The 26,847-nt window shown below is 47.5% G+C and overlaps 3 protein-coding genes across 4 annotated transcripts in view; 1 reads left to right on the top strand and 2 right to left on the bottom strand.

Annotated features, from left to right (window-relative positions):
* LOC142761655 (uncharacterized) overlaps positions 1-26,847 on the bottom strand; it is a 244,873-nt gene that overhangs the window by 98,603 nt on the left and 119,423 nt on the right. The gene's annotated exons all lie outside the window — the stretch shown is intronic.
* LOC119181218 (putative nuclease HARBI1) lies at positions 21,534-23,638 on the top strand. Its single transcript, XM_075891928.1, has 4 exons — positions 21,534-21,731; positions 21,819-21,958; positions 22,118-22,286; positions 22,955-23,638. The coding sequence occupies exons 1-4, from the start codon at positions 21,534-21,536 to the stop codon at positions 23,636-23,638; spliced, it is 1,191 nt and encodes a 396-aa protein (XP_075748043.1).
* LOC119167209 (uncharacterized) lies at positions 23,794-26,188 on the bottom strand. The gene is made up of 3 exons (XM_075892591.1): positions 25,904-26,188; positions 24,814-24,846; positions 23,794-24,489 (listed from the first exon to the last, which is right to left on the bottom strand). The coding sequence occupies exons 1-3, from the start codon at positions 25,980-25,982 to the stop codon at positions 23,801-23,803; spliced, it is 801 nt and encodes a 266-aa protein (XP_075748706.1). The 5' UTR covers positions 25,983-26,188; the 3' UTR covers positions 23,794-23,800.

The following is a 26,847-nucleotide window of genomic DNA, read 5'->3' as shown; positions in this document are numbered from 1 at the left end:
TACATCTTGAGCGTACGAAACGACATAGAGCACATTGAGAACTTATTGTAGGAAATGTTGTTGTGACCAAATAAGCTCAAGACGCGTGAAAGGAAGCTTCATTTGCTTTGGCTTATCGACTCCTAAGTTTGAAATGCTCACCTAATGTCCACGCTAGACCAAAGGTGCGCTTGCCCATTTCATCCTAATCATTTATTTTTCTCCCATACGCAAAAATTATATGAATATATTCTGACTAAGTAATCGCCCATCAGTATTAATTCAGTGTGTTTTACTTTGATGAACGAATCGGTCAGTAGGCTACGATATAAAGTTGGATATGTGCTCAATCTATGAATTCGGTTTTGAAGAACAAAAATACTAAAACAGAACAGAAAAAAGAACAATTTCAAAGCGCTGTACTTGCATAAAGTAGCGCTCAAAATTGTGTCTATAGGCCACAGCACTAAAAGCACAGTGCAGAACACATTCAGCGGGGTCAATATCACGACCACTGAGCCGTTTGTGCAAGCAGACACTGTTACTCAACTGACGTTAAGCAGAGAAAATTTCTCATCAAACACAGGCTCATGACCCTCCACAGCAAGCAGTGTTTTTGTAGTGTGTAACGCATGCACGCCTGAACGACGAACGATGAGCAGACGAGTATTCAAGAATAATCTTGCACAACAGCCAGTAGAAAACCGCCTACTGAATTCATTGCATTGAACTTCGCGGCGCGGTTCACACAACTTCAGGCCGCTCACACAAAGTGCTTGGCAAGAAAATACGGTAACTGAATAGCCCAAAACGAAATCGCAGTATGCGCACGAAACAATGAAGTAGGAGTCAATGGACGCGCGAGAGAAAGAAGCGAGTATTCACATGCAAAATTGCCTCAACAGCCACCACGCACGTGTCAATTGTTATAGCCTGTTCTTCTTCAGACGTGGTTTTGCATACATTAAGGCGAGCTACCGCGCTAAGGTCGAAAGGGCGCACAGCGTCTCGAGCAGTTCCTGGAATGCATCCGCGAATCTTGCATCATCGCTCGCTTGTGTTGGGCAACAGGCCAGATGAGCCAGCGAATAGTTTTTTTTTTTTTTACCTGCCCCCACTTCAGACGTTTTTCGGCGATGTCCCTAGTCCCTATCTTTAGTAAACCAAAAGTCCACGACAAAGCGCTGACATCGCTGAAATGTCCGAAATAAATGGGTCCCAAACACTGGCTGATAGCCACAAGTATCATCACTATAGCTTGCTAGACCCAAACGTACGCAAAGGTGTGGGCTACTTGTGCATGCTTCAAGGAACTGCGCCAGCAAGAACGACAGAATATATATATAAAAGTTGTGAGTGTCTAACTTCATACGCCCTGCTATTTTTTCGCACTGTCCCTTGAGGTGACCACTCCAAAATCATGGCAAAAGCTTTTCCCACGCTTATCTAATTAACCCAGTCCCGTGCCTGCTGCGGCCACATTATCCCTGTAAACTTCCTACTCTCATTACAAGAACAAGTAAAATGATAGACAACTGCCACACGGCACTTGACAGAGGCATAGCGCACATATAACGTCAGCATAATACAATTTACTGCTTTAAACCACATCATTCAGACTAGCTAGAAAAGCACCGAGGTGGTGTAGTCATTATGGTTCTTGACTGCTGACATGAAGCTAATGTGGTGGTGGTGGTAGAAACATTTATTGCCACTGTGTAGCGTGGGGGCCGAGCCCCCTCATGGCACGTGGGTGCACCCTCGCAGTGAGGAGGCACCCTTACAAAGCAAAGGAAAGCCCTTGAAGTGCGATCCTCTTCATGGCGCACGAGATGATCCGGCGCTGATCGAACGCAGAAGTGCTGGTCATGATGGTCTCCCAGTATGACACTGCCACAGCCGGAGGTGGGGGATGTGGGAAGGTGGGACATGTGAGGAGGATGTGGAGGAAGTCTCCTGGTTTGTCGCAAAGTTTGCATGAAGAGGGGAAATGGTCTGGGTAACGGGCGTTTAGTAATACGGGGTATGGAGCAGTTCGAGTTTGTAGGCGTCGCCAATGTGTGGCCTGCGCTATGTTTAGGGATGGGGCTGGGGGTGCGTATATTCTTCGTTGTTCCCGGTAATACGATAGAATATCACGAAAAGAGAGCAAGCGCTCCTCGACCTGTGGAGGGGGCTCCATTTCTCCTGCCCGGAATGTGAGACCTCGGGCTAGAGAATGAGCCTCCTCGTTGCCAAGGAGGCCGGCATGTGCTGGCGTCCAGATCAGGGTTGTGGAGCACTGAGGCTGCCAGAAGCGTAGCAAGCGAGCAGCGCTACATGATATCAGGCCATTGGCGTAGTTAAGAATAGCTGATTTCGAGTCGCTAATGATAGTGGTGGCAGGTGTGGAGATGAGAGCAAGCGCGATGGCTGCCTCTTCTGCCTCTGTGGAGGAATTTGTGACAATTGAGCAAGAAGTTAGGAGATTTGCCTGATTGTCAGCCACCGCAAGGGCCATGCGGGATCTTGACGCATATTCCGCTGCGTCAACGTAGACTACATTCTGGTCCTCGCCATATTGTCTCTGGAGGGCCCGGGCCCTTGCCTTTCTGCGTTTCTCGTCGCGCACAGGATGCATGTTCTTGGGAATGGGCGGTACGTTTAGGTGAGAGCGGAGGTTAGAAGAAAGAGGGACCCTTCCAGGTGATTCTGTTATTGGGGATAAGTCTAATTGGGTCAAAAGAGCGCGGCCACTCACCGAATTAGACAGACGACATATTTGTGCCGTAAAGGTGGCTTCAGCGAGTTCCTCAAATGTATTATGTACACCAAGTTTGAAGAGTCTGTCATTGGATGTGCTTGGGGGAAGGCGTAGAGCTGTTTTTGTGCAACTTCGTAGAAGCGCGTTAATGCGGTCTCTCTCTTTTTGTCGGAGAGGTAGGTATGGGAGGGCATACGTGGTGCGGCTGACGATGTAAGCCTGGGTGAGGCGAAGCGTGTTTCGCTCGCGTAGGCCAGCCCGACGGTTCGCTATGCGACGAATCAGCCGAATGGTCTGCTGAGCATGTGTTTGGAGAGTCCTGATGACTTCTCCATGTGCGCCATGTGAGTAGAGTACTAGCCCTAGCACCCGAATTTTTGAGACAAGTGGGATGGGGTGGGCACCTAGCGTGAGAGAGATAGGGGGAATGGCTGAAGCATGCTGCTTCGGTCGGTAAAGAAAGAGCTCTGATTTGGAAGGGGAGCAGGTAAGGCCACGTTCTCGAACATATGTGTCGATGGTGGTTAGTGCCAACTGTAAGTGTTCTTCTATTTCGGCGTCACTACCACGGTTTGCCCAGACGGTGATGTCGTCGGCATAGAAGCTGAAGTGGATGTCGGGGATCTGACCCAGTTTTTGGGGCAGATGTAGAAGTGCTATGTTAAAAAGAATAGGTGAGAGGACTGCTCCCTGGGGCGTACCACGGGCTCCAAGCGTGATGCCTGGCAGGCTGTGATCGCCAAAGGTAAGTGTTGCTGTGCGGTGGCTGAGGAAGTCGCGGACGTAGTTGTACATCTTTACGCCGACTCCCAGGGTTATAAGGTTCTCTAGAATAGCTGAGTGCGCAACGTTGTCAAATGCCTTTGTTAGATCTACTCCTAAGATAGCTCTGGTATCGCAGGTTTGAGAGTCAAGAATGTGATGTTTTAGTTGTAGGAAAACGTCCTGTGTGGAAAGTCCAGGGCGAAATCCAAACATGCAAGCAGGCAAGAGATTCTTGCCTTCTAGGTACTGGCAGAGCCTGGTTTGGAGTACGTGCTCCATGAGTTTGCCGACACAAGAAGTGAGGGATATGGGCCTGAGGTTAGACGTAAGGAGAGGTTTCCCAGGTTTGGGTATAAAGACAACCTTGGCCTCTTTCCATTGTGGTGGGAGGATGCCCCTTAGCCAGCACTCATTAAAGTATTCAGTAAGCTCGGCAATTGATTGGTCGTCGAGATTACGGAGTGCTTTGTTGTGAATATTGTCCGGACCGGGGGCTGAGGAAGTGTTTAGTTTCTGTAGTTCGGCTTGAACTTCGGCTACTGTAATGGGTTGGTCGAGGAGCTCATTAGGAGGACCTGTATAATCGGGATACAATACGGCAGGGTATGTTGGGAAGTACTGATTTCGAAGTTCCTGTAGTAGTTCTGGTGGAGGTTTATCGCAAGTATGTAGGAGTTTGGTGAGGTTGTGTCTTTGGGTAGTCTTTGACTGAGTTGGGTCAATTAAGTGTCGGAACAAATTCCAAGTCTGAGGCATACTCATATTGCCATCTAATTTGTTGCAAAGCGATTCCCAGTTCTGTCGCGAAAGAGTGGCTGCATGGGTCTCTATCTCTTTGCTCAGGCGGGCCAGGCGACGTCTAAGAGTTCGGTTCCAACGCTGGCTTTGCCAGCGTCGTTCTAGGCTTGTTTTAGCGTCCCATAAATGTAGGAGACGAGAGTCAACTGTGTCGCTCGGGCAGTCCTCTCGTACTAGACGAGTTGCGGATCGGACATCACTCCGGAGTTGTTCTGACCATTCAGTGATGTCCGTGATAGAGGCGTGGGTGCGTGTTGCCCTATAAGTGCGGAAAAAATCCCAGTTGGTAAAAGTGGAACCTCTGAGAACCCTGCGGGGTAGTTGCATATTTAAGAGAATTTCGATAATGTAATGGTCACTACCCAAATTCTCTTGTGTGTTGCACCATGTGGCATGAGGGAGGCGATGTGCGAACGAGAGATCTGGTGTAGTGTCCTTGCAGACACTATTCCCTATGCGTGTCGGAAAGGCAGAATCGGTGAGCAGTGAGAGGCCGGCTTGCTGCGCTGCTAACCACACCCGACGTCCTTTTGGTGTGTCGCGCGGATAACCCCAGGCTGTATGTGGGGCATTGAAATCTCCCACGACGAGTAGGGGGCACTTATTGGCTATGCGTTTCGCGAGCGTAAAGAGGCGCTGGAAGTTGCCCTGTAAGCACTTAGGGCTGCTGTATACATTCAGGATGAAGAGGCTTTTAGCTCTGGCATGTTGCGGCACAAGCTCAATTAAGAGGTGATCAATGTCTTGGACTGCTAAACAGTGGGAGATGGTGGTGATTGAGCGATTAATTAGAAACGCCACCCGAGAGGGTGTAGGGGATGTGGGTGTAATAGAAGTATAGCCGGGTAAGGCTAGGGGGTTGGAGGGTTCTTGTAGGGCAAGGATATCGGGTCCCGCAGCGCAAGATAGCAGTTGGTGGACAACATGACGCTTCTGGCCAAAACCTCGGCAGTTCCACTGCCAGAGTGTCAGATTACGGTTTAGAGCTGCCATCATGAGAATTGAGAAGGGGCGTAGCCGCCACGCAAGGTTGGGAGTCGTTAGTGACGTCAGGGAGTGGATTGTCTTGCCCTTCAGTTGCTTTGGGCTTCTTGCGTTTACTTGGGGTGAGATCCCGTTTTGCAAGGCATGTTGCGAACAAATTGAGCTGTGATTCAAGATTGTTGTAGCGGTCAGTTAATGTTTGAGCTAAAGCATCAAGACGATGATTAAGTGCTGCATTGTCTGTTGTTACACGGATTACCGCATCTTGGAGCGTTGTGCATTCCTGATTGATGCTGGTGATACCTTCCTGCAATTTTGCCTCAAAACGAGCAGTAAAAGACTCAAGCATGGTTGGAATATCGGCTAGTGAGCTGTGTGTTGAGGGACGCGGGGTAATGTCCTGATTTGTGTGCCGAGGAAATGCCGTGTCGATATCTAACTCAAGCGAATCAGAGCAGGATGTCGCGTTGACATGGCTGGGTGGGAAAGACATGCTAGAGGTGTTGGGTGGGTTGTGCGCAGGAGTTTGGGATGTAGTAGGAGTTGGGGTAGGTGGAGTGGCATGGCTTGTGGCGAGAGTACTTATCTGGGTCTCCAGCTTCGCGATGTGTTCTCGAAGGGCAGCGGCTTCAGCTCGGGCTGCTTGAGCTTCTGCTTTGGCTGCCGCTGCCTCCTCCCGAGACTTGGCCAGAGCGTCTTGCAGACTGGAAGTCACTGTTGATGATAGTGCGTTCTTGCAGGGCGAACGGGGAGGGCCCCAATCTTGTTTAAGCGGCTCGGTCCAGGCTTGCTTGGGTTGGCTGAGTTGGCTGGGCTGAGTGGGTCCCGCTGACAACTGGGGGAAGTTGTCCCCGTGTGGAACCGGTTCTTGTCGCTGCGTTTGAGGTTGCTTTGTCGTTTTGCGTGGCTGGTGAAGGTTGCGTCCTTTGCATGAACCAGTGCCGGTAAGATGAGGGCCCTCGCACAGAATGCACTTAGGCGTGCAAGGAGGTTCCTGGGGTGAGTGTTGGCTGCCACAGCGTGGGCAAAGATTAGTCTTGGGGCTTGGGCATACGTCGTGACGATGGCCCGGTAGTCTGCAGTTCGTACAAGCATCCGGACTTCCGCGGTATGGAGTACAGCGGTGAATGGCTCCCATGTATTTAATGGAATGTGGCACCTCATTGGCGTCGAAGGTGATGAGAATGGAGTGCGTCTTCCCCATTCGTCGGGCTGCGAGTATAGAGTATTCAGGATTCCGTTTGACCAGGTCTTCGTACAGCTGGGTTGGCGTCTCGTCGTCAAAGGCGTTTGAGATGACCCCTCTTGTAGCTCCTGGTGGGGGTGCCACGTAAGCCATGCAGGGGTAAGCATGGCCACCAATGGTGAGTGAAGTCAGCGTCTTTAGGAGCTCGGCTGCGGCGGAGTGTGTTGTAGCTGCCGTGAATGTATTATTAGTGGGGTGTATGCGCAGGCAGAAATCATCGGGCAGAGTGGTTTGAAGTGCGGCCTGCACTGCCTTCATGAGTCGAGGCGTTGGGACATCTAGGAGTCGTAGTTGACCTCGCGGACGAACAACGACGCGAATAGCGTTCGGTGGGAGTGGCGGCAGTTGCTTGCTGCGTTTTACAATGATGCGCGTCTCCTTGGTAGCAGGTGGTAGGTGGGTTGGCGTCTTGCCTCTTCCAGTTGCAGCTGCTTCGACGCGCATGGCGTTCGGGTTGGTCTCCTTGACGGTAGCGTTGGGTTGCGAAAGTGGTTTCTGTGAACAGGCTGGTCGAGACGCATAGGCTTTATAGAGAACTGGTGTCCAATTGCCTGCCTGGAGCTCTTCAGCGGAGATGGTGTGGCCCTCAACCGTTACTTCCATAATAACGGGAGGCGTTGCTGCCAGTGTCGACGAAGGAGCGGAGTCTCAGAGAGGCTTAGCTCGGATGCTCAGCGTCTCGGTTCATGAATTGTTGCACACAGAACGTCGGAGCTTGCCCGGAATGGGCGTCGTCTCTGTCTTCCTCAGACCCTTATGTCGCTGTTCGAACAGGCTAGTGACCGCAGGAAAGGTTGGTAAAGAGTAGCACGTACCGTTTGCCGGAGCCGACGTTGCAGGCATCCGCTCACGTTGGCCCCCTAGCGGCGAATCATGAAGCTAATGTATTTCCCCCATCGAAATGGGGACGCGGCGGGCCCTTTTTCATGAAGGCAAAATGCTAAAGATCCATGTGTTCAGATTTAAGAGCACGCTAAAGAAACCCGGATGTTCCGAATTTCCGGAGCCCTTCACAGCGGTGTCTTTCAAAATTACATCGTTATTTTGGGACGTAAAGCCTCATTAATAAATTACTATTACATCAGCTATAAGAACACTGCACAGAATGTCACACTGACGTAATATTGTCGCCATTACACGCCATCGGCCTTATGCAAACGAGTCCGCACTCTCCAGATAACACAAGCCTAGACGTTTGAGACTGCTTACAGCACATCACCTTACTGAACCACGGCACACGGAACATTTACAGCTCGCCTCGGGACACATCCTCCCTCCCGCCCAGTAAGCTCAAGGCGGACAAGTTTTCCGGTTGCTCCAGAAAAAAAAAATAGGTTAGTCAAGAGGAACGTGCGGAAGCTAGTGTTTCGAAAGCGTAGCATGGCTGCAGGACATTCACTGTCACGCTCATTTGGCAATGACATCATTTAGCCCAATGGTCCCGGACCTCGTTTCGTATTTCGCAACAACAAAGCTGGCAGAGGTGGTGTGTACATGACTTGTAGAGTTGAACCGAGCGAGTGAAGCGCAATATCAGGATTCCATCTGATTGAACACAGGTCATGCCTGGTATACAGGGTCACAGGATGTTACCGTATATAGTTACTTTGCTTCTTCAGTGTGGAGACATCTGGTTGCTTGCCTGTCACTGCAAATGTCGTCATGGCATCAAGACGAGACGAACATTGAGTGCTTTCGCAACACATCGCTTGATTCAATTGGTCCAGCTCTTGCGCGATGTGCCCGCTGTTATGTCCTCCACTCCCCCCTTCCCTCCTTCGCCCCGAAATTAGTCCTGATCAAGTACTGACAACTCTGGACAACTTTGTAGGTTTCTTTTACTTATCGGACTTTACCTGTCGGCAGCGTCAGTAATGGTTATGCTCTTCTGCTCAATGATGCTGCACTTTGAATACAGCTACAAGTTTACGGACAAACTAAAATAAAAAAGTTTTACTTTGGCCTTACAATTCTTAGCGCTCTAAGACTACCTTGTCTCAAAAGTCGTAGATGTCAGTTGGGAAGCTGGTAGAGACAGATCCTGTGGCATTTGGTCAAACTACAATGTGTCAAAAAATAACTTCTGTTCTACGTCTGTATTCTAGCTCGTAGAAAACCTTGAAAGAAAAAATATTAAACACTATATGTATGCTCCCACCTGAACCTTTGCATCAACATCCCACACCTTCAACACAGTGATGGCTTTTAGAGTTAATAGTGAATTACATGTAGTCAATTAGACTGCTCGGAAAGGTCTAAGAATTCATTATTTCGTATACAAAAGCCTAAACTTACCCGACATCTCAGTTTTGAATACTGGTATCAGGTTCACTAGCACATTTATATTTGCTCTTATCCTGCCTTGGTTGCATACATTTTCTCCCTCTTCTGTAATCTTAATCCCATTCCCTATCCCCATACCGAGTAGCATGCCAACGGTTATATACATAAACACCAGCAAAATCAGAGCATGCAAACCAACGTGTACATGTCTCTCCCTCTCTCTCTCTCTCTCCACGCAGGAAGTGAAGGACAGCATGCAAAGCAGTGCAGAATTGATTGGTGGTGCGTGTTTCTGGTTTACTCAGCCATGAAATAACGTACAAGCGTCGTTGCTGCCGCGTACTTCTCTGGTTACCCATCCATCCGCAAACAGTGATTGTTTACGGACAGTCAAAAACTCGGTCAAGTTAGTTGGCAGGTAGCCATAAGTCATTTCCGGTGGGAGGGGAGAGGGGTCCACCTTTCATGAACCTCCGTGCGTGCGTTTGTATCAGTGCGTGTACAATACACACGCAAACTTGAAAATTCAAAGAGAGGCTACTCCCTTTAGTTACACCAGAGCACCTTGTCATGCGTATAGGGCGAGAGGACGACCGGCGCAGTAGCACAGTCAGCTCGCTACTTCGGCGGTGCCAATACGCGGCCTCGACCGTGCCAGTCCCGAACTTGACCCGAATTCGTGCTCGCCTGTCGGAAACAAAGAGCACCAAAAGGGAAGCGCTGCACCGGTCGTGGACGAGACCGACCGTGTCAAGCGAATCGGCCGCGACCGTCGCTCTAAAGGCACGCATCACAGTACACCGATCCCATGCGAACTTCCGGGCCGAGCAACACGTCCGTCTGTAATCCGTGACCACAACCGTGTGTGTGTGTAAATGCACTCTTCGAAGAAGCTTCCGAAGCTATACACAGTGACAGCGGCTTCAGTACGTAACAGTCTATAGCAAGCGGTTAAGCCTAGATGAGAAGGAACGCATTGACGTACGTACGTGCGCATAAAGGGAAAGAAATTGGTGAGCAAAGTATGGCCCATTTTGTTGTAACTCAATGCTTACAAAACTTTGAAATCAGAATAAAAAAAAAGAGTGTGGTGCAGCGGTACAAACTTAATTAAAGCAATGCAGCGAGGATTAAGCCCCACTACGTTACAAACCGCATCAGACAAGAGAGAGAGAAGGGCCTAACGCATACGTTCAACAACATAAAACGTATACGCAGCAGCCTCACTATCGGGACAGCGTACCCAGCGAGACCGCACCGCGTGCCTCATTATGCGGTGAACGCGCCGCGCCGTAAAACACGCGCCACGGGAAAGCGCACTTAGCAGAATGTCTTCCGGGCGTTGCTGCGAAAATGTGTGCCACGAGCGCCACCGCGGAGACCGCTTAATTAATAGCCGCGTTCATTGCACATGTGAACTGAGCGTCGGCCGCAATCTAGAGAGCGCTTATATTTCTTAGAATGCGCCACAAGGCGAGGAAGTCACATCGTCGAGAAACTGGAATGCGTGCATGCCACATGCGAGCGCTGTAGCGTTAACAAACCGCGCGAGAGAAACTCGTTCTCTCGAGAAACGACCCATCTAGACCGGAATAGAAATTAGATACAGTGATGTTCCGTGCAGGGAATTTTCCCTTCTTCGGGGAAATTTCTGTCATAATTTTAGGCAAAAGGGAAGAAAGACGCTGTCGATATTGCAAAAGATGCAGCACGCGAGCATAGCCTTAGACATTTCTTTCTTATATTTATGTCGAGCGAGTCGTCTTAGGCAAAGGCATAAGAAGTCCTATGCGTCCATTTTCTCTTTTTTATTTCAATTGTTATTCAGAAAGAGGAAACGAAAGTATTACTATACTAGCCGACATAGAAGTCACTGCCCTTCCCACAAGCTTACTTTATTCACATTATTCCCTATTTTTAAGAGAAATGCGGGAAAGGGGAGACGGTTCTAGGCAAACACGCACGCACGGGGGTGTGCAAGGGGGCGCCACCTGTTTCTCACTTGACAATGGGGAGAAAGGGGAGGCGCAAGGTCTGCCTTATAATAATAGGGAAGGGGGGTGCTGCAATGGACGTTCACCCCCCCCCTTCCCCCCACAGACCTATGGTTCTCAGAATGCGCAGCTCAGCTCAATGTCAGCGCGGTGCAGCTCCAAAAAGCCGCAAAACGTATACGCTAAGCGTGAACACCGACTCACTTCGTTAGGCTACGGGGACAGAGGGAGACGGCGCTGGAGGTGGCGGCAGCGAGCGTGCCTGGGACACCGGGGCAGATTGGGCAGAGACCCCAGATTGGGACGCCAGGAGGCTGTTCCTGCTCACGTGGATCGACCGTCGCGCATCAGAAGAACGGGAGAAGGGCGGGCGGAAGATGGCTGGGAAAGCTTGCGAGATGCCACGTCGCTCGTTGTCGCTACTCGTCGTCGCGTTGACGCCTCCCGGTGACACAGCCACGCGTGCGGCGTTGCGCTCCCCCTACCGTCGAAACAACTTTTGCAATGCACGCCGACGCAGAAGAGAGGTAAGGGAGATACTGTCGCTGCAATAAGGTCGCAGCTTGGGCCAAGCTGTACAACGTCGTGCGCTTGTGAAGTGACGGCGCACGTAGCATGCATAACAGGTACAACAAACATCTAAAGCCTGCTGTCGAGGGCAAAGTAAGGATGCGCAGTGAAAGATCAGTTATTAGGCTGCACGTCTTTCGAGAAGCCAAGAGAGATGGCGACGTCTTAGGTAGGGACGTATAAAGAAACTTCTCGCCGGGAAAGTTCAACACACGTTTTGGATCTTTGTGGGTGTGTTTGTGTGTATGCATGCATATATAGGCATGCAAATCAAAACATTTTCGAGGGCGTGAACACCCTTCCTTCTGAATGCGCCAACGAATGTTCATGAACGTTATTGATATATAGTCTACAGGAGAGCCTTCTATAAAGTGCCCGAAATAACGGAGCACGTGTTACCCTGTAATCCAAAGCGCCGTTTGCAAAATTTCATATACTTCGCATTCGGATACATTTAACCCACATCTGTATTCTCTCGCAGAGTTGACAACGTGAATACTGCGGAAGGGCGGCCCTATTTTTCAACCTATATAAGCGTACCTCACTGGTACACTTTCCTTCGCAGTAAAATATAAATTCCACGTTCTGTGCACGGGGCGCAATGGGACATCACGTTTGTGTTGCGACGGTTAATGTTAGCGCACTGTATGCTGCGCATGCACCACGGCTCTGCACGGGTTTGCGGCTCCTCAAGTCGCCCCGAAGGCCAAACCGCTTCTTATCGGCCACTCATTTCACTTCGTCGTAACTGTTTAATAGAGAGGTGGTGATTGATAAAGCATGAAATCAGGTACGCTCCGTAACACTCTACGAGAACGATTCTTTCACACAGTGGTGCGGCTCACGCTTCATGGCAGCAATACTTCAGACTTTCCAGCTTTTTCCAAACTTTCTCGAAGTTTTTTCGACTTTCCAAAGAAACCTCAATATTCCAATCTTGTATAAACCATTGAAAGTGTGCTCTGCTCTTTCACTGTAATTCATGGCTTGAGCTATTTGTAGTTCGAACAAATTAAGCTTTCTCGTCGGTTGTCAATCCCATGAACTTACTCAGAACAGAAACCAAAGTTTTTCCGGAAAGTCATTCAGTGGCTTAGAGGCATGACCCAATATGCAAAGTGAACCAGGGCCCCAGTAATGCATGGTGAAAGATTGTCCTACCATAATGCAGATTTCTAGAGCTCTTATCATGGTCATGAGTAAACCGTAAGCCCCTTTCTTTCAATTAAGTTGACATTTTAATTATTCAAATGTCGAGGCTATATAATGAAACTAAACGATCCCTCATTTCTCTATAGGATCCCATACAAAGCCGCCAGCACTACCTCCTGTGAAAGAGATCAAAATAAAGAAACGAAAAGATATGAATCGGTCATAAGGTACGAAATGAAGGAACGCCGCTTTTTTGTGAAGGAGGCCTTGCCTCATGAAGGACGCCATTCATGGAGCTGACAAGGAACGCGCATCTCATAACCTACGCCGATCTAGCCCTGCTAATTAAAATGGTAGCAAATAACATTTTAAAGGCATCTAAAGTTTTGCTCAGCCATTTCATTACGGATCCACTGGGTCCCACAGAAGCTTGCGCGCCCCCACGTGAAAATATCATCAAACGATATCAAGGCCAGATGTCATTTGGTAAGATATATGTCTTGCCCCCAGTATAATAAGATCATACAAATAAAAGCTCAGCTGCATATGCAGTGCGGTCGCTCCAACGTCGTAGATCTCGCGTAGCGAAAAACAAGTCGCTTTTAAAGCGGAGTTGCAGTCAGTGCACCACTTGTGCAAGATTGAAGCATTTTCTCAGACTTCCACTTTGCGTTTGAACAATCTCAGTGTTGAACATTACGCCTTCGGTTCAAGACTTCTAGCGTCACCCACATCCTTCGGTTCCGTACCGGCGGACGGCTTTCAGCTCCCCCATAGTAGAGTACTGAGTACTTTAAATAGTTAACTACTTTTTCTAAACACACAGTGTTAGATAAAGAGGAAATACCTGTCGAATTATCTGGACTTCCACCCACAGGACGGCTTTATGCTCTCCCAAGGTGAAGTACCTGGTACTCTAAATCGTTATCCACTTTTTCTAAACACAGAAATTTCTGAGGTTTCTTTGCCTTTTCCTCCAGGGTCCACTGGACAGCTTTAAGCTCTCCCATAGTAGAGTACCAAGTACCATAGAGTAACACAGTAAACTATGTTACTCTACGCAAGTACTCTAAATGATTAACCACTTTTTCTAAACACAGCGTGGCTTTCCTTCGACGATGGCATGCAAGTTTCTTCAGAGTAAGGGAGGGACAGCTGGAGCTTCCAGTTGTTGCGTTCTAGCCATGCGCCCACACTGGTACGCATGCATACGTGGTATTCTCTAAAATGTGATTAACTCGATCCATTTTAAGCTTTTTAAGTTTCCTTTAACTTGTAACGTTAGGATACGCTGTGATTATCGAATTTCGGTGTTCATTTGTAAGATGCATACACTGTCTATACTTGTTTTCGATATATTGTTTGTGTATGTAAAAGCTGAATATACAGTAAAACTTTCTCAATCTGGGACGGCTTCCTGTCTCCCATGATAAAAAAAAATCAATAAACACTTTTTATAAACAATTTCTTGGTGGCTTTCTGCCGACATAGCTTACTGCTGTTTGAAAGTAGGGTGCGTATGCTACGCTATTTCGTTGATAATTTCTTCTAAGCCTTTAGCGAACCCACCTCGTACCACCTTCGTTTTTTAGATGCGAAGCGTCTTATAGCCCAGCTAAATCCGCTGTGGTGGTGGTAGTGGTTAGAGAAAAGAAAAGACGCCTAATTTCTGCAGCCCGTTAGGGAGCACGGCGCAGCGTCTGAGTGGCATGATCACCCTAAAAGCACATGCGCGCCCGTACTTCTCTCCTCTCCTACAGCCCCCTCCCTCTCTCACCTCGCAACACTGACCCAGGCAGCGTCTGCTCGCTATCCCCTCTCTCTCTTAGGCACTGCGCCGTGCTCTCGACCGGGTTGCAGAAATTAGGTGCCTTTTCTCATCTTCTAACCACTACCACCACCACCTCTCTCTGCTCAAGGCATCCCTTCCAGCAGCGCTGCCATGCGAATGCGCGTCTCCTCCCGTCTCTCTCCTCTTTCGCGCTCACCCACCGTCCTGTCGCCTCGCAACGCCGACGCAGTCAGCGTCTGCTAGCGAGCTTTTTTTTATTTAGAAAAATTGGCAAAACCTACGTAAAGTGGGAATCGCTGATATGCGGAGCACGAATGAGAAAGGTTGATGTCTCACTTTAACATGAGCACAACGTTACGAAGTCCCCGCCGCGGTGGTCTAGTGGCTAAGGTACTCGGCTGTTGACCCGCAGGTCGTGGGATCGAATCCCGGCTGCGACGGCTGCATTTCCGATGGAAGCCGAAATGCTGTAGGCCCATGTGCTCAGATTTGGGTGCACGTTAAAGAACCACAGATGGTCAAAATTTCTGGAGCTCTCCACAACGGCGCCTCTCATAATCATATGGTGGATTTGGGACGTTTAGCCCTACATATCAATCAATCAATCAATCAACGTTACGAAGTAGAGGTAACTTATGCCGTACACGACTTCCGTGTCATGATTATCATGTTTGGATGTGTTGTTTCCCTTCGTCATCTATTCACGTCACGTGATACCAAATTTAGTATATGTCGAGCTAGCGAAACACCCGCGAGCACGCTATGAGTGTGGTATGTTGTCATGTTCTTACATGATAAGCGTCTCAGGATTATCATGTTTGCACCAGTCATATATTTCATCATCCATTGACGTCACAACACCAAATTTGATATATGTGTAGCTACCGAAACAGCCGCGAGTGCATTATGAGCGTGTCATGTAGTCATGTTGTTACATGACACGCATGCCGTGGTTTTCATGTTAGGGTCTGTCGCTTGTGTTCACCATGCAATCATGTCATACCATACCAGTTTCGCAACATGCCTTGTGAACGAAACCACCGCAAGAGTTGCAGGACCATGAAATGTAAATCATGACATTCACAAAATGCAAGTCATGATTTTCATGTTATGACTAGTTAAATGTGTTCTCCATGCAGTCATGCTATGCCATACCAAGTTTGGCATCAATACCATTATCGAAACGGTGAGGAGAACGGCTAGATAGGTAGATAGATACGCTCAAAGTCGCCGAAAGTCGCTAAGAAATGCTTCGCATTTAAAAGTGACGGCATATCCACGAAGTGAATAATGATGAAGGAGCTAGCTCCAGAGGTTAAATCTGGTAAACCGTGAATCTTACGTACATGTACACGCCCATCATACACAGGCGTGCCCACTCAGGGGCAGCGAAGGTTTTAGGACATTAAACCCGAACAATTATTATTAATAATATTACAGCGATGGCTCGTTGCAGCACTTCCCGAACTGCGATTCTCTGTGTCAAATCGGAGTCTTCTGTCTCTCACTGTACGGTGTGTTTCACACTTAACGGAAATCTCGGAACGAATGAATCGCGGTGCGGCGAGCGCTGCAGTCAGGCACCCGCATGCAGCGACTCGTGCATGCGCAGGCATTTGAAGAGCCGCAGTCTTGAACCATGTTATCTGCTATAGCTGCACGCGAGTACAGTGCTGGCTGCACCACCTGTTATGCAATCCGAGATTTTCCCCAAGTGTGAAACAGTCTGTACATTAGCAGCGATTGGCATGTTTCAGTAGTAAACAGCGGTTCATGACTGCCCGCTTTGCATGCACCTCCCCAGGTTTCTCTTCTGCGCAACGCCTCCCGCAATGGGCGCCAGCGTTAACGCCGCGGCCAGTGTAAGCGGTTACGCCCACTGCTTCGCATCTACACATGGTTCCCTATAGCAAGAGATGGTTTATTTTTTTCTTGTAAAATTACGCGTAAGATTGAAGATTAAATTAGGCGTAATATTGAAGCTCGTGCGGAAATTCTGAAGGTTCACCTCATCCTTCGATGTAGCTTACAAACAAAGCAAGACACTCAAGCATCTACATACTCATCTTGGGCTGCTTCACCATTTCACCCATTCGCCAAACGTATCTTCTCGCGCTCTGACCCAAGCCCCACGACAACCGTCAAAATTTTTGCTCGAACTCCTAGAGGCACATGCACGAAACAAATGCCCGCGAAGAACACAGAAATGCGCTGCGTCGTAAACAATTAAAAGCAAACATGCACCGGCATTTTTGTCTCATGTGCCTTCTCTGGTGGTTCTGAGTTGATGTCACAGTTCACACCATGACCCGAATCAGCTGAGATCGTGCGACATAAAGTACAGCGTCCCGACTTGATATGGGCTGGGTGGTGGCGTATGCTATCAGGGAAAAGATTTTCCTTTGCACTGAATGAGCGAGCCACTCAACATTTCTCTTGTCACCTCCAACGAAAGCGTGTCTTGTAAATATTTGAGGAGGCCACCGCTTAACTCCAAAAGCACCGGGAGGCGGCTCGACGTCGAAGCCAAATTCAATTAGGGCGCAAAGACTGATCTAACGCGCAGGCACTTTTCAAGCTGCCTTCGCGCTGGTGTCGCTTCTACTTTCGATGCTTTCAATCTGAGCTCGACACGCCGCCCATCCAAGCCCAGGGAGTGTACGCGGACTCAAAAAAATAATGAAATAGACGTAAAAGGCTAGCAGACATATCGCTAATAGTGACTAAAAGAAAGAGTTATTCTTTATTACCACCGTCTACGTGGCTCCACTATGATTGCCTTCTAGTGGAGAAGCAAACAATTTTTTTATGCCTTAAAGGCTTGTAAGAAAAAGTAAGCGTGAGCAAAGACGTATTCGGTGATTCCTGAGAATTCGAACAACGAATGACTAAAATGGGTTCTGCAAAGCGCCTATTTTGTGTACTTCGTCTGTCTCTCTTCACTATAGCGGAGGCCACGATCGGCTCATAGTTAAAACTGATTGATTGACATGTGGGGTTTAACGTTCCAAAACCACCATATGATTATGAGAGACGCCGTAGTGGAGGGCTCCGGAAATTTCGACCACCTGGGGTTCTTTAACGTGCACCCAAATCTGAGCACACGGGCCTACAACATTTCCGCCTCCATCGGAAATGCAGCCGCCGCAGCCGGGATTCAAACCCGCGCCCTGCGGGTCAGCAGCCGAGTACCTTAGCCACTAGACCACCGCGGCGGGGCTCATAGTTAAAACTATACTCATTAATGTGAATTATATTATGTACAGAAAGCCTGTACACAAAGGGCGAGCATATTTCATAGTTCAGTAAGAAATGTAGGTAATAATAATATTAGTCAGAATAATGCTGCAAAAGACATAAAATAGACTAGATATTACGGTTCAGCGCTGCTGCTGGGGCATGATCAATCGATATTCAATATCACATGAAGTTTACTTGTGAAAAAGTTTGGGTGATAGTTACTATCCCCCACACTTGCTTGTAGACTACATGGGATAACGATATGCGGGGCCGTGGGATAATCGCACCGATATGTCTACCCCAGGCATTGCAAACTCACCTCAACTAGCTGTTCTTAGTAACGGAATTTATTGTCCCAAAAGCTACTGAGAGGATGGAGACAGGAAATAGAAAGGGAAGGGGGGAGGGGGCGAAGGCTAGTACAAAATGCTGGCCAACTCTACGATTTCAAATACCTTCCTCATACCTCATATATGAGTCATTTCTTATGGGGATTTGACGCCAGTGTTCGAGAGACATCGATACCGATTTGCAGAACGACTAAGAGCGGCCGCATGGAGTTCCACTCCAAGTGCAGGTCCCGCATGAAGTGTCCCAGGAGAAAAAAGAAAATAACGGTTGAGACCACTCACGTCTGCGCATGTTGCCCGATTAGTGCGTTAATAATCGCAATAGGTGAGAAAATATTTCGAGTTCCACTGGGCAAGGTCATTACACATTATTTCTTGTAAACCACAATTGCACGTCTAAAGATCCTAACATGCACACTTGATGGCTGCAGAAACGCTGCGTGGTGACAAGAAAAGAAATGACTTCTTGTGCGGAAACGATCATCATGGTCGTCGATCACACATGTTCACCTTCAGAAGGGAGAACAGGTGCAAGTACAAGTATATATCTCGAAGCATGGCGATTATCCCAGAAGCCTGTCGAAGTATAGCGCCGGGCTTAGGCGGGCCGCTAGCTAAAGGACCCCGGGCCGCATTCGTCTCGCGGTCCGCTTGTTTGAGACCCTGTTCTACACCGTGCCTGCGTTGCAAGCACTGGTACGAAACCACCGGGTGTATGTGCTTATGTTAGCAGGTTGTAATATTTTTAGCTGCATCCAACTTACAAGTACATGCAAGTTTTGATGGCATGAGTGTCAGTTTGGTTAAAAGAAACAATGCGACGTAATTTTGCTATTCTGCTTCTTTTTCTCCTGTTTCCTTATATCTGAGGGACTCTATTATGATTTTCCATTGGTAAACATTCTGTTTTGAAGCTGTCATACGGGAATAAATCATTTTGCTATGAAAATTCTAAGCAAACAATTGAAATAGCTCTTCAGTGAATATTGACCAGGTTTCTAGAGCTGTATGCATATTATACTACTCGAGTACTATATAAGTGAGTGTCTGGATCATTTTATATTACCTACGGTGATCCGTTATCAGACGAACTTCAAATAGCCAGCTCAAACAATACTAACCTTACAATTTTATCGATTGTACAAAACAGCGAATATAAACTAAACGCGTAAAGTCAAACGGGAAAAAAATAATTAGACAATTTTTGATGAACAATATTATGAAACTGCGTGCACGTATAAAAATAATCAAACTGAGTCGTGTAAATAGAATACTCAGTTAACCAAAAAAAAGATGAACGACGTGTGCGACAAGTGAGCGCACTCTCTACCTGGTGACTTATCCAATAGCTCACTTATTTTCTTCTCCGGCATCTTTTCTGGAGCACCTTTAGAAGACCTCTACAATACAGTGGCGGTGTAAGCTCATTGAAAGTTGTTAATGTTGTGAGCAACCAACAGCAAGACATCAAACGTTCCAGCCTGTCACTTAAATCATTCTCAGGTGCACTGATTGAAGAAGAACGGCTATTTGGGCTAGTTGGTGGGCTTTGGGCTTGCGCTGCTACCCTTATTACCATGCACTGATTGACTAAATTTTGAATACAGGGCATAAAAGAGGCGATTTCAAATAATCTCAACATATGTCCATCGTCGGTTTCCATGCGGCAAGGAGACTAATATCGAATGAACATGAACCCGCGGGGATCACTGAAAGGAATGCCATTTCTAACTCTAGTAATGTACAACAATAGTAGCGGTTCAAAAGTTCTTTTTAATACATCAATCAATCGAAATTACAGCGCAGAAGTGCGCTGTATTTCAAACAGCCAAGAGTGCTTCTTCTGCCTCAGAGTTTAGAAGATTTCTTAAGGCATCCACATTATGCGGGTGACAGTAAGCGACTGTACAAACAAAATAAAAAAGCGACAGGACAAGCATTGACAGCGAAGTTTAGGAAAACATGCGAGACACCTCTCCTTATCTGGTCTCATCGCTTTCGGGAACAGCGTTGAAGTTTTCGCTATCACCCCGGATGGAGAACGATGTGATGTCCCAACTCACCTGCAAAGAGAGGGGGAAAAACGAGAAGGTATTAATTCACAGCACAACTGCCAGCATAAGCTCTCATATAGAAATTGCGGCAAACGAAGAAAAGTCCCGTATATATTGTCTGCGTCCTTGCTTCCGTGTTACAGTTGTAATCACCGCTCTCGAAACATGTCGCGGAACGGCGGATAATAGAGAGGCCAAGTGGCCACTTCGAAGCTTCCGGACAGATCAGCAGTGAAGAGAACAGTAAACAACAAGACAAAGATAAAATAGAGGCTTCTCCATACCCAGCCAGAACACGTAGCACGCCAACGTTATCGCATACGCCCAGTTTCCGTGATTTCTTCCGGCGTCCTGAAAATTTAGGAAGCCGCTTCACCCAACGTGAAACCTCTAAGTACACGGATTCAAGAGCAATTCTTAACAATATGATACTACGGATTTCGCCGTTGCTAGTGCGTAAAGAGGGCGACTGCAGTGAAAGTATAGAATGTTATCTGAAAGGACAGCATCATTGCTTGCTGGGAATTATCGAGGCAATCAAGCTTTGTTACTTTGAGTTAAATCGTTATATGTGCGGGCGTAATTATCATGACGAGCAGCCTATTATTAAAGTCCGCCTCCATGATCACTACAGGTATTACTAGAGACTTTGTAATTTGCACTTCGGATATTTTCTTTTACGTCACAGTGGTGCTACTTAATTCATCCACTGTATGTGCAAAGCATCCACGATCATCGACTGATAAGTTATAACTATTCCTCAAAGTCTCGAGTTGGATTTCTTACACGAGGTAGCGCTCACTTAGTGTTTACGTTCTTTGTGCACATGTAGCATTTCACCCATTTTATGTTTGTAAACACAGGTAGATCGATGTCGACTTTATGGGTAAAATTATAGCGACGTCTGCACGTAACTTCCGTCATAAGCGCTGAGGGCTGTGATGTGCGCCAACAAACAAAACTAAGTTGTGAGACGCCGCTCACATCCAACCGCGACGCAGTTCGTCGGCATGCCGTTTCTTTTTCTTTTTTTTTTTTTTCTAGGGGTGAAGCTCCTTAAAGCGGCACCCATTCGTCCCTCGTTGTAGTGCGTAACCAGTCTTACGCTTTGACCTGCAAGGTGGTGCCGGTGGGAGATTTCTCCTGTGCGTTGTTGAACAAAAAAAAATTCGCCGCGTGCGCGTTAACTAAAAGCCGAATTATCCTGTCTCTTATTCACAATTAGCAGCCATTGACATGTACATTGAGCACTATCTGACAAGAAAGTGCTTGCTAGTGTTGAATTCCAATGGCGGAGTCGGAGCAAGTTTTTCTGCTCCTTTCAGAGCAAGTGTGTTCCAATGACAGAGTGAGAGCGAGAGTCAAATGTTCCAATGAGAGAGCCGGAGTGGATTCAGAGCGGGAGTCCCTCCGTGGAGCAGGAAAAACTGCTCCGCCGAAATCGGTGGAGTGGACCGGAACTCAGCGTGACGCATTTCCTTTAACACGTTTGCCTGCTTGGGGGCGCGGCTGGCGCGGCGCGAGTTGTGTTGATAATGGCGGACGGCATGGACGGCTCGGCTACCTCGGCAAAGCGCGCGGCAATGCTTCTGCTACCCGATAGCGACAGCTCTGAGTCGGAAAGCTCAAGTACTGACACGAGTGATTCGTCGGACAGCGACAGCGACGCTAAAGCTTGCGCTTACGAGCGGGAATTTAACAAGTTGTTCCGCATTCCCGCGAAGAGGCCCAAAGTCGTCGGCTTCATCGAGGACGTCGTTCGGCAGTACTCGGACCACGAGGTAAAGAAATAGAAAAAAAAGAAGGAAAGTATTATGCTCAAGGTTTAACACGTTGTGGTGTTTTCGTTTGTTTCTTTTCTTGAGCAGTTCCGGAGGCACTTTAGGCTGGCTCGACCTGTGGCCGAAAAGTTGGTCGCGGAGTTTGCTGTCTCGACAATGTGCCCTTCGAGCACACACGGAGGAGTTCAAGCGAAATCCGCGGAAACGCATGTCTTGACATTTATCTGGTTAGTTACACCTCCCCACCTTCACCCCCCCCCCCCTTTCTTTTTCTTTGTACGATGCCTGCACAAGAACGCATTTGACTATGAGCCTGTTGCTTACAGTGCAGTGTGATCTGAAGCTGTTTTTTTTTTCTTTCGGGTACCTGTAATCCCCCTGCGCAGGTACGCGGCCAACAAAACCTGCATGCGAGACGTGGCAAGCCGTTTCGACATGTCAGAAAGCACCGTGTACAGAGTTCTTCAGAGAGTAGCACAGTTCCTGATGACGCTGGGACCATCGGTGATCAAGTTTCCCACAGACTTGGAGAACCTCACTAGCAGTTTTGAGAAGGTTTGCTTTGATTTTATTTATTGTGAGGACCAATAATATTGGCCGGCCAAGCTATGTTGATCATATCACAAACACGAGTGCACATTTTATTGTGGGTTATTTCAAGCTCAATTTTACGCTGAGGTGGGACTTTAAGAAAAATGTGATAGGTCGTGATGATAATACCGAGCTTCATCCAGTTGTGTTCGAAACATTCAACTTATGTCTCTCCTGCAGTCACAGTCGATTCCTTGCATGCGGATGATGCTGCATGCTTTGTCATTTCTGTTCAGATGTACGATACAATATGGATGAGGTTTGGTTTTAAATTTAAGAATTAAATTGCAATTACGTACTTCAACTCCCTTTAGGAAAAAACATATGCAGGCTTTGTTTTGTTTTCTCTCCCATTTTACCATTGTAAAAAGAGAGGTGGATAGCAAGAAAACGTGTAGTATATGGTGTGGACAGCAATGTATGTTATCTTAAATAGTTCTTAAAGTTGAATTTTGGTTTGCATTTTGAATCTTTACCATAAAATATATTGTGCTGAGTCATGAAGCGTATGCTGTGATTGTGAGTTAATGGGCTTGATCACCAGTATTTCCTGTTAAACCTCCTCGCAAATGCTCATTTCTTGCTCAGGCATGGATGATATCACTCATTAGAAGAGTACAACTTGCTTGCAGGTGTCTGGAATGCCTGCTGTTATTGGCTGTATAGATGGATCGTATGTCAAGATACAGTGCCCAGCCAACAAGGTTGCGTCCACATACTGCAACAGGCACCATTACCTTTCACTAACGCTGCAAGCCGTCTGTGACCACAAGAGGCGCTTCCTCGATGCGTTCACTGGAACCTCCAGCAAAATGCATGATTCTCATGTGTTTAGCTTATCGCCTCTTTCAAAGAACATAGCTTCAGTATGTCAGGGCCGTTATCATATATTAGGGGACGCAGCATATCCGCTGCGGGAGTACCTGTTGACACCATACAGGGATTACGGTGCAATGAATAAGCAACAAAAAAGCTTCAATTTTAAGTTTTCAGGCACACGAGTGCTCATTGAAAATGCATTCAGCACACTCAAGAAGCGCTTCAGGCAGCTCATGTACCTGGAGTTGCACACTATCCACTGGCTCAATAAGTTTATTATAAGCTGCTGTATCCTTCATAACTTGTGCATCGATTACGGTGATGAAGAGCCAGATGATGATAATGATGATGATGGAGCACCCAATGCTATTCAGTGGGAGAACTGCACAGATAACCACAGTGATAAAACTGATGAGGAGCGAGCTTTGCACAAGCTTGGCGAAATTAAGCGTGCAAAGGTATTGACCAAGCTCCTGCAAAGTGATTGTGGGAAATAACACCATAATTCTCTGTTTTGTCTGAACTGGCCCTTTAGTTCCCCACAGTAGTTTGGAGGCTGTGTGTGTGCACCAATGCGCAGCCCCCTTTATATACACAAACACATGTTTTGCACTGCACATTTTATTTCAACTAGCTAATAGTATTTTAGTCCACTGAAATTATTCATTGTCTAGGCCAAGAAATCTGCTCAAAAGCTTCATTTTTTCTTCGTGTTGTTTTGCTTTTTCTTGCCGAATGCGCTCCTTCTGCTCTTGCCTCTCTTGATGACGCTTCCTTCTTTCATTCTCGCGTTCAGTTCGTTTTTTTTCTTTTTCTTCCTGAATTTTCCTCATTTCATCAAAGAAGTGATTCATTTCCAGTAATCTAGAAGCCGAGGGTTTCGGCTTTTTGGGCTCAGGCTCCTTCGTTGTGCTGGTAGACTCCTGGCTAGTTGAACCTTGGCTTGTCAGCTCCTGGCTCCCTGATGCTTGGCTCGTCGACGCTTGTCTGGGTGGTCTTTTTATGGAGACTATTCCAGAGCTGTCCCTGAGCTCTTCTGGCTGAAGGCTGTCATCTAGCCAGCGTATTCTGGCAATGTCATCTTCAAAAGGAACGTCGCAAGGAGAATTCCCCGATTTGCTGTTATGTGCTGCAGCGCTTCTTTTTCGTCGCATGACTGTTTTGTAGCGGCTGCAGCACTGGTCACCTGTTTTAGGGACCCCGACAGCCTCTGTAATGTCGGCCGCTATTTTGGCAAACATTGCCTTTTTATTTTTAAATTTTTTCATCGGCCCTATTTGGGAAAAATACTGCTGGTAGTACTCGAGCAACAGCTTTGTTTCTCCCGCCGTCCACTCACAGCCTGTACCTGAAAAAAAAAGTGCTTGAGACATTTGTACAGACGTTACCAGTTGCACGTCACCCGACACAGTTGTTAGAGAGTTGTGGTATTCTGCTGTGTTGGTATTAATGTAGAGCTTATAGGCATATATAAGCACCAACCTGTTGTAGTTTGTCTTGATATCGATTTTTCTACTTTGATTTTTGTCGTTACAGTGCTTGGTGTTCTTTGCACTGATCTAACTGTATATATCATGTATAATTCATTACTTGAATGCATTTGTATCCTCTCCTGCTAGGGCCTCTAAATGGGCCTGCAGTTTTCTCTAAATAAATAAATAAATGGACTCACTGCGTTGCTCGCTCATTTGGCTGTGTTCTGGCACTGTGAATGGAAAAACCAAATGCATTGTTATTCATACAGCTGGTATACATGAAGCGACATAACGACCGATTTGTGTTCTGTGACACAAATTGCTGTACATTGAAGCACCATGTGAATTTCATGCAACTATGTATGCACTTAAGCTAAGCCATGTGAGGCTTCCTAACACAGCTTCACAAAACAGTAACTCTATGTTTGCTATGCTATCTCATCACGACACAAAATTTTGAATAACAATTTCACGTAAGCATACATGGTGGCATGCAAGTTCTTCAACAATAGCTCAACACATTGTGCACATTCTTGATTGAATTACACACTCTCATCATGATGCACAGAGTTTCTGATCAGCTGACTGTTCATCAAAATGAAGCAGGATCTTTCAGGCCTGAAACAGGCAGTGACACTCCAGGAAAAGCAACGTAATTTCTGTGGACTGAGACCGATTCCCAATTTGGATGTGCTCAATGTCCTGAACTTGGTAACATTGCCAACCCATTAGATAGCAGAACATGCACACACGCTGCTACCTCTGCAGCTAAAATTTCCTGGGGGTTACTTTGAAGGTATCTCGCCGCAAATGCGTACCTGCCAACCTAGAGACATCTGAAATCGGGAGATTCGCCGCGGGAGCGGAGTAGGGGGCAGAAAACAATTGTTTTGGACGATCGGTCCAATTGCCCTTATACCAAACACGCTTGTCACCAACGCGGTTCGTTTCTATTCGTGTGGCTACATTCTAAAGTGATAGGAAGTCGCTTCTTACTAATGACGCCGTTCCGTGCAAGAACAGCGGCGTCACGCGCACGTTTACTTTTTGCTGTATATTTACAGCGGTGTTTGTGCAATCAATGCGGTGAAGGTTTTCGTTCTCTACGGACACAGGCAAACGAACAACGGTATGACGCATGCGATGCGTTTCAGTGACATGATCGCATCAGCAGTAGAGCAACGTTGCAACATGAACATAGCGCGTGCAGACAATCGCTCCACCCAACACGTGTGTTGCATTCAACTTACAATTACAGCACAGTGTTGAAATTGAGGAGACACTTACCATGTTGCTCCGCATACTGTGTGGTCACCATCGCAGACATCGTGGACAATAGCTGCTGCACGCTTGGCGTGATATCCATTTCACACAGGTGAATAGCGCTGAACAAGCAAACGAACGATGCGGCGATGCTGGTAAGCCACGTGGTAAACAGACAGCGGAAAAGACCACGCGCAAGGTATCCTGGGTAACGCGGCAGCTTCCGCCTTGCTCCAGCAGGGCGGGTTGTGTTCCGATGGCGGATTTGGAGGATTTGCTCTACGCCAGAGTCGAGTGCTCCCTCGCGGAGTCAGTCGGCTGCACCCACTCCGCCATTGGAATTCAACATAGGTTATACTCGCTGGGCGTAACCTCCTTGGTTTTAGAAAGGTTTAGCAAGCGTTGGGCCGCAGTGCCATGAATACAGTGAACTAGCCTACACCATGAACTCGAGGTGGTTAAAGGTGGGAAGTAGACACGAAGCGGAAGCCGTAAGAAAGTGTGCGTGTGCCACCTCTATTTTAGTACTTGGAATGTCCGCTGGATGGCGGTGCTTCTATATGCGGAATATATGATGAAAAGATGGGAGATGGTGGTACTTGGAGTGCTGACTGGATGGACGAACGGACACACAGACAGATTCATGGACGGACGCACGGATGACTACACGGACAGATGGGCGCATGGACGGATGCAGGGGCGGATGCATGGACGGACGCAGGGACGTACGCACGAACAGACGCACGAACAGACGCACGCACGGACGGCTAGATGGACGCACAGACGGTCACAAAGACGGATGCATGGACGGACGGAAGCAAGAACAAATGGACGGACGGATGCTTCGCCCCACTCTCCATCGTTCACACCGTGGATATGCTGCCATTTTTTTTTTTTTGCTCGTTGCTTGACTGACAACACCACATGCACCATTGAAAACCCAGCAGAAACTGCGGTAGGCAGAGCGT

The sequence above is a fragment of the Rhipicephalus microplus genome, chromosome 4 (genome assembly GCF_043290135.1).
Source record: "Rhipicephalus microplus isolate Deutch F79 chromosome 4, USDA_Rmic, whole genome shotgun sequence".
In the NCBI taxonomy this organism is placed as follows: Eukaryota; Metazoa; Arthropoda; class Arachnida; order Ixodida; family Ixodidae; genus Rhipicephalus; species Rhipicephalus microplus.
The sequence above is the reverse complement of the archived record's forward strand: the minus strand, read 5'-3'. Positions and strand labels throughout refer to the sequence as shown.

What these genes read in the sequence shown, in the direction of transcription:
- LOC119181218 (XM_075891928.1), top strand. Translation starts at nt 21,534, where the DNA reads ATGCTTCTGCTACCCGATAGCGACAGCTCTGAGTCGGAAAGCTCAAGT. An exon ending in GGCAGTACTCGGACCACGAG is followed by an intron (nt 21,732 to 21,818) that starts GTAAAGAAATAG and finishes TTTCTTGAGCAG; the next exon opens with TTCCGGAGGCACTTTAGGCT. An exon ending in CATGTCTTGACATTTATCTG is followed by an intron (nt 21,959 to 22,117) that starts GTTAGTTACACC and finishes CCCCCTGCGCAG; the next exon opens with GTACGCGGCCAACAAAACCT.
- LOC119167209 (XM_075892591.1), bottom strand. Translation starts at nt 25,982, where the DNA reads ATGGATATCACGCCAAGCGTGCAGCAGCTATTGTCCACGATGTCTGCG. An exon ending in ACAGTATGCGGAGCAACATG is followed by an intron (nt 24,847 to 25,903) that starts GTAAGTGTCTCC and finishes TTCCATTCACAG; the next exon opens with TGCCAGAACACAGCCAAATG. An exon ending in CCAAATGAGCGAGCAACGCA is followed by an intron (nt 24,490 to 24,813) that starts GTGAGTCCATTT and finishes TTTTTTTTTCAG; the next exon opens with GTACAGGCTGTGAGTGGACG.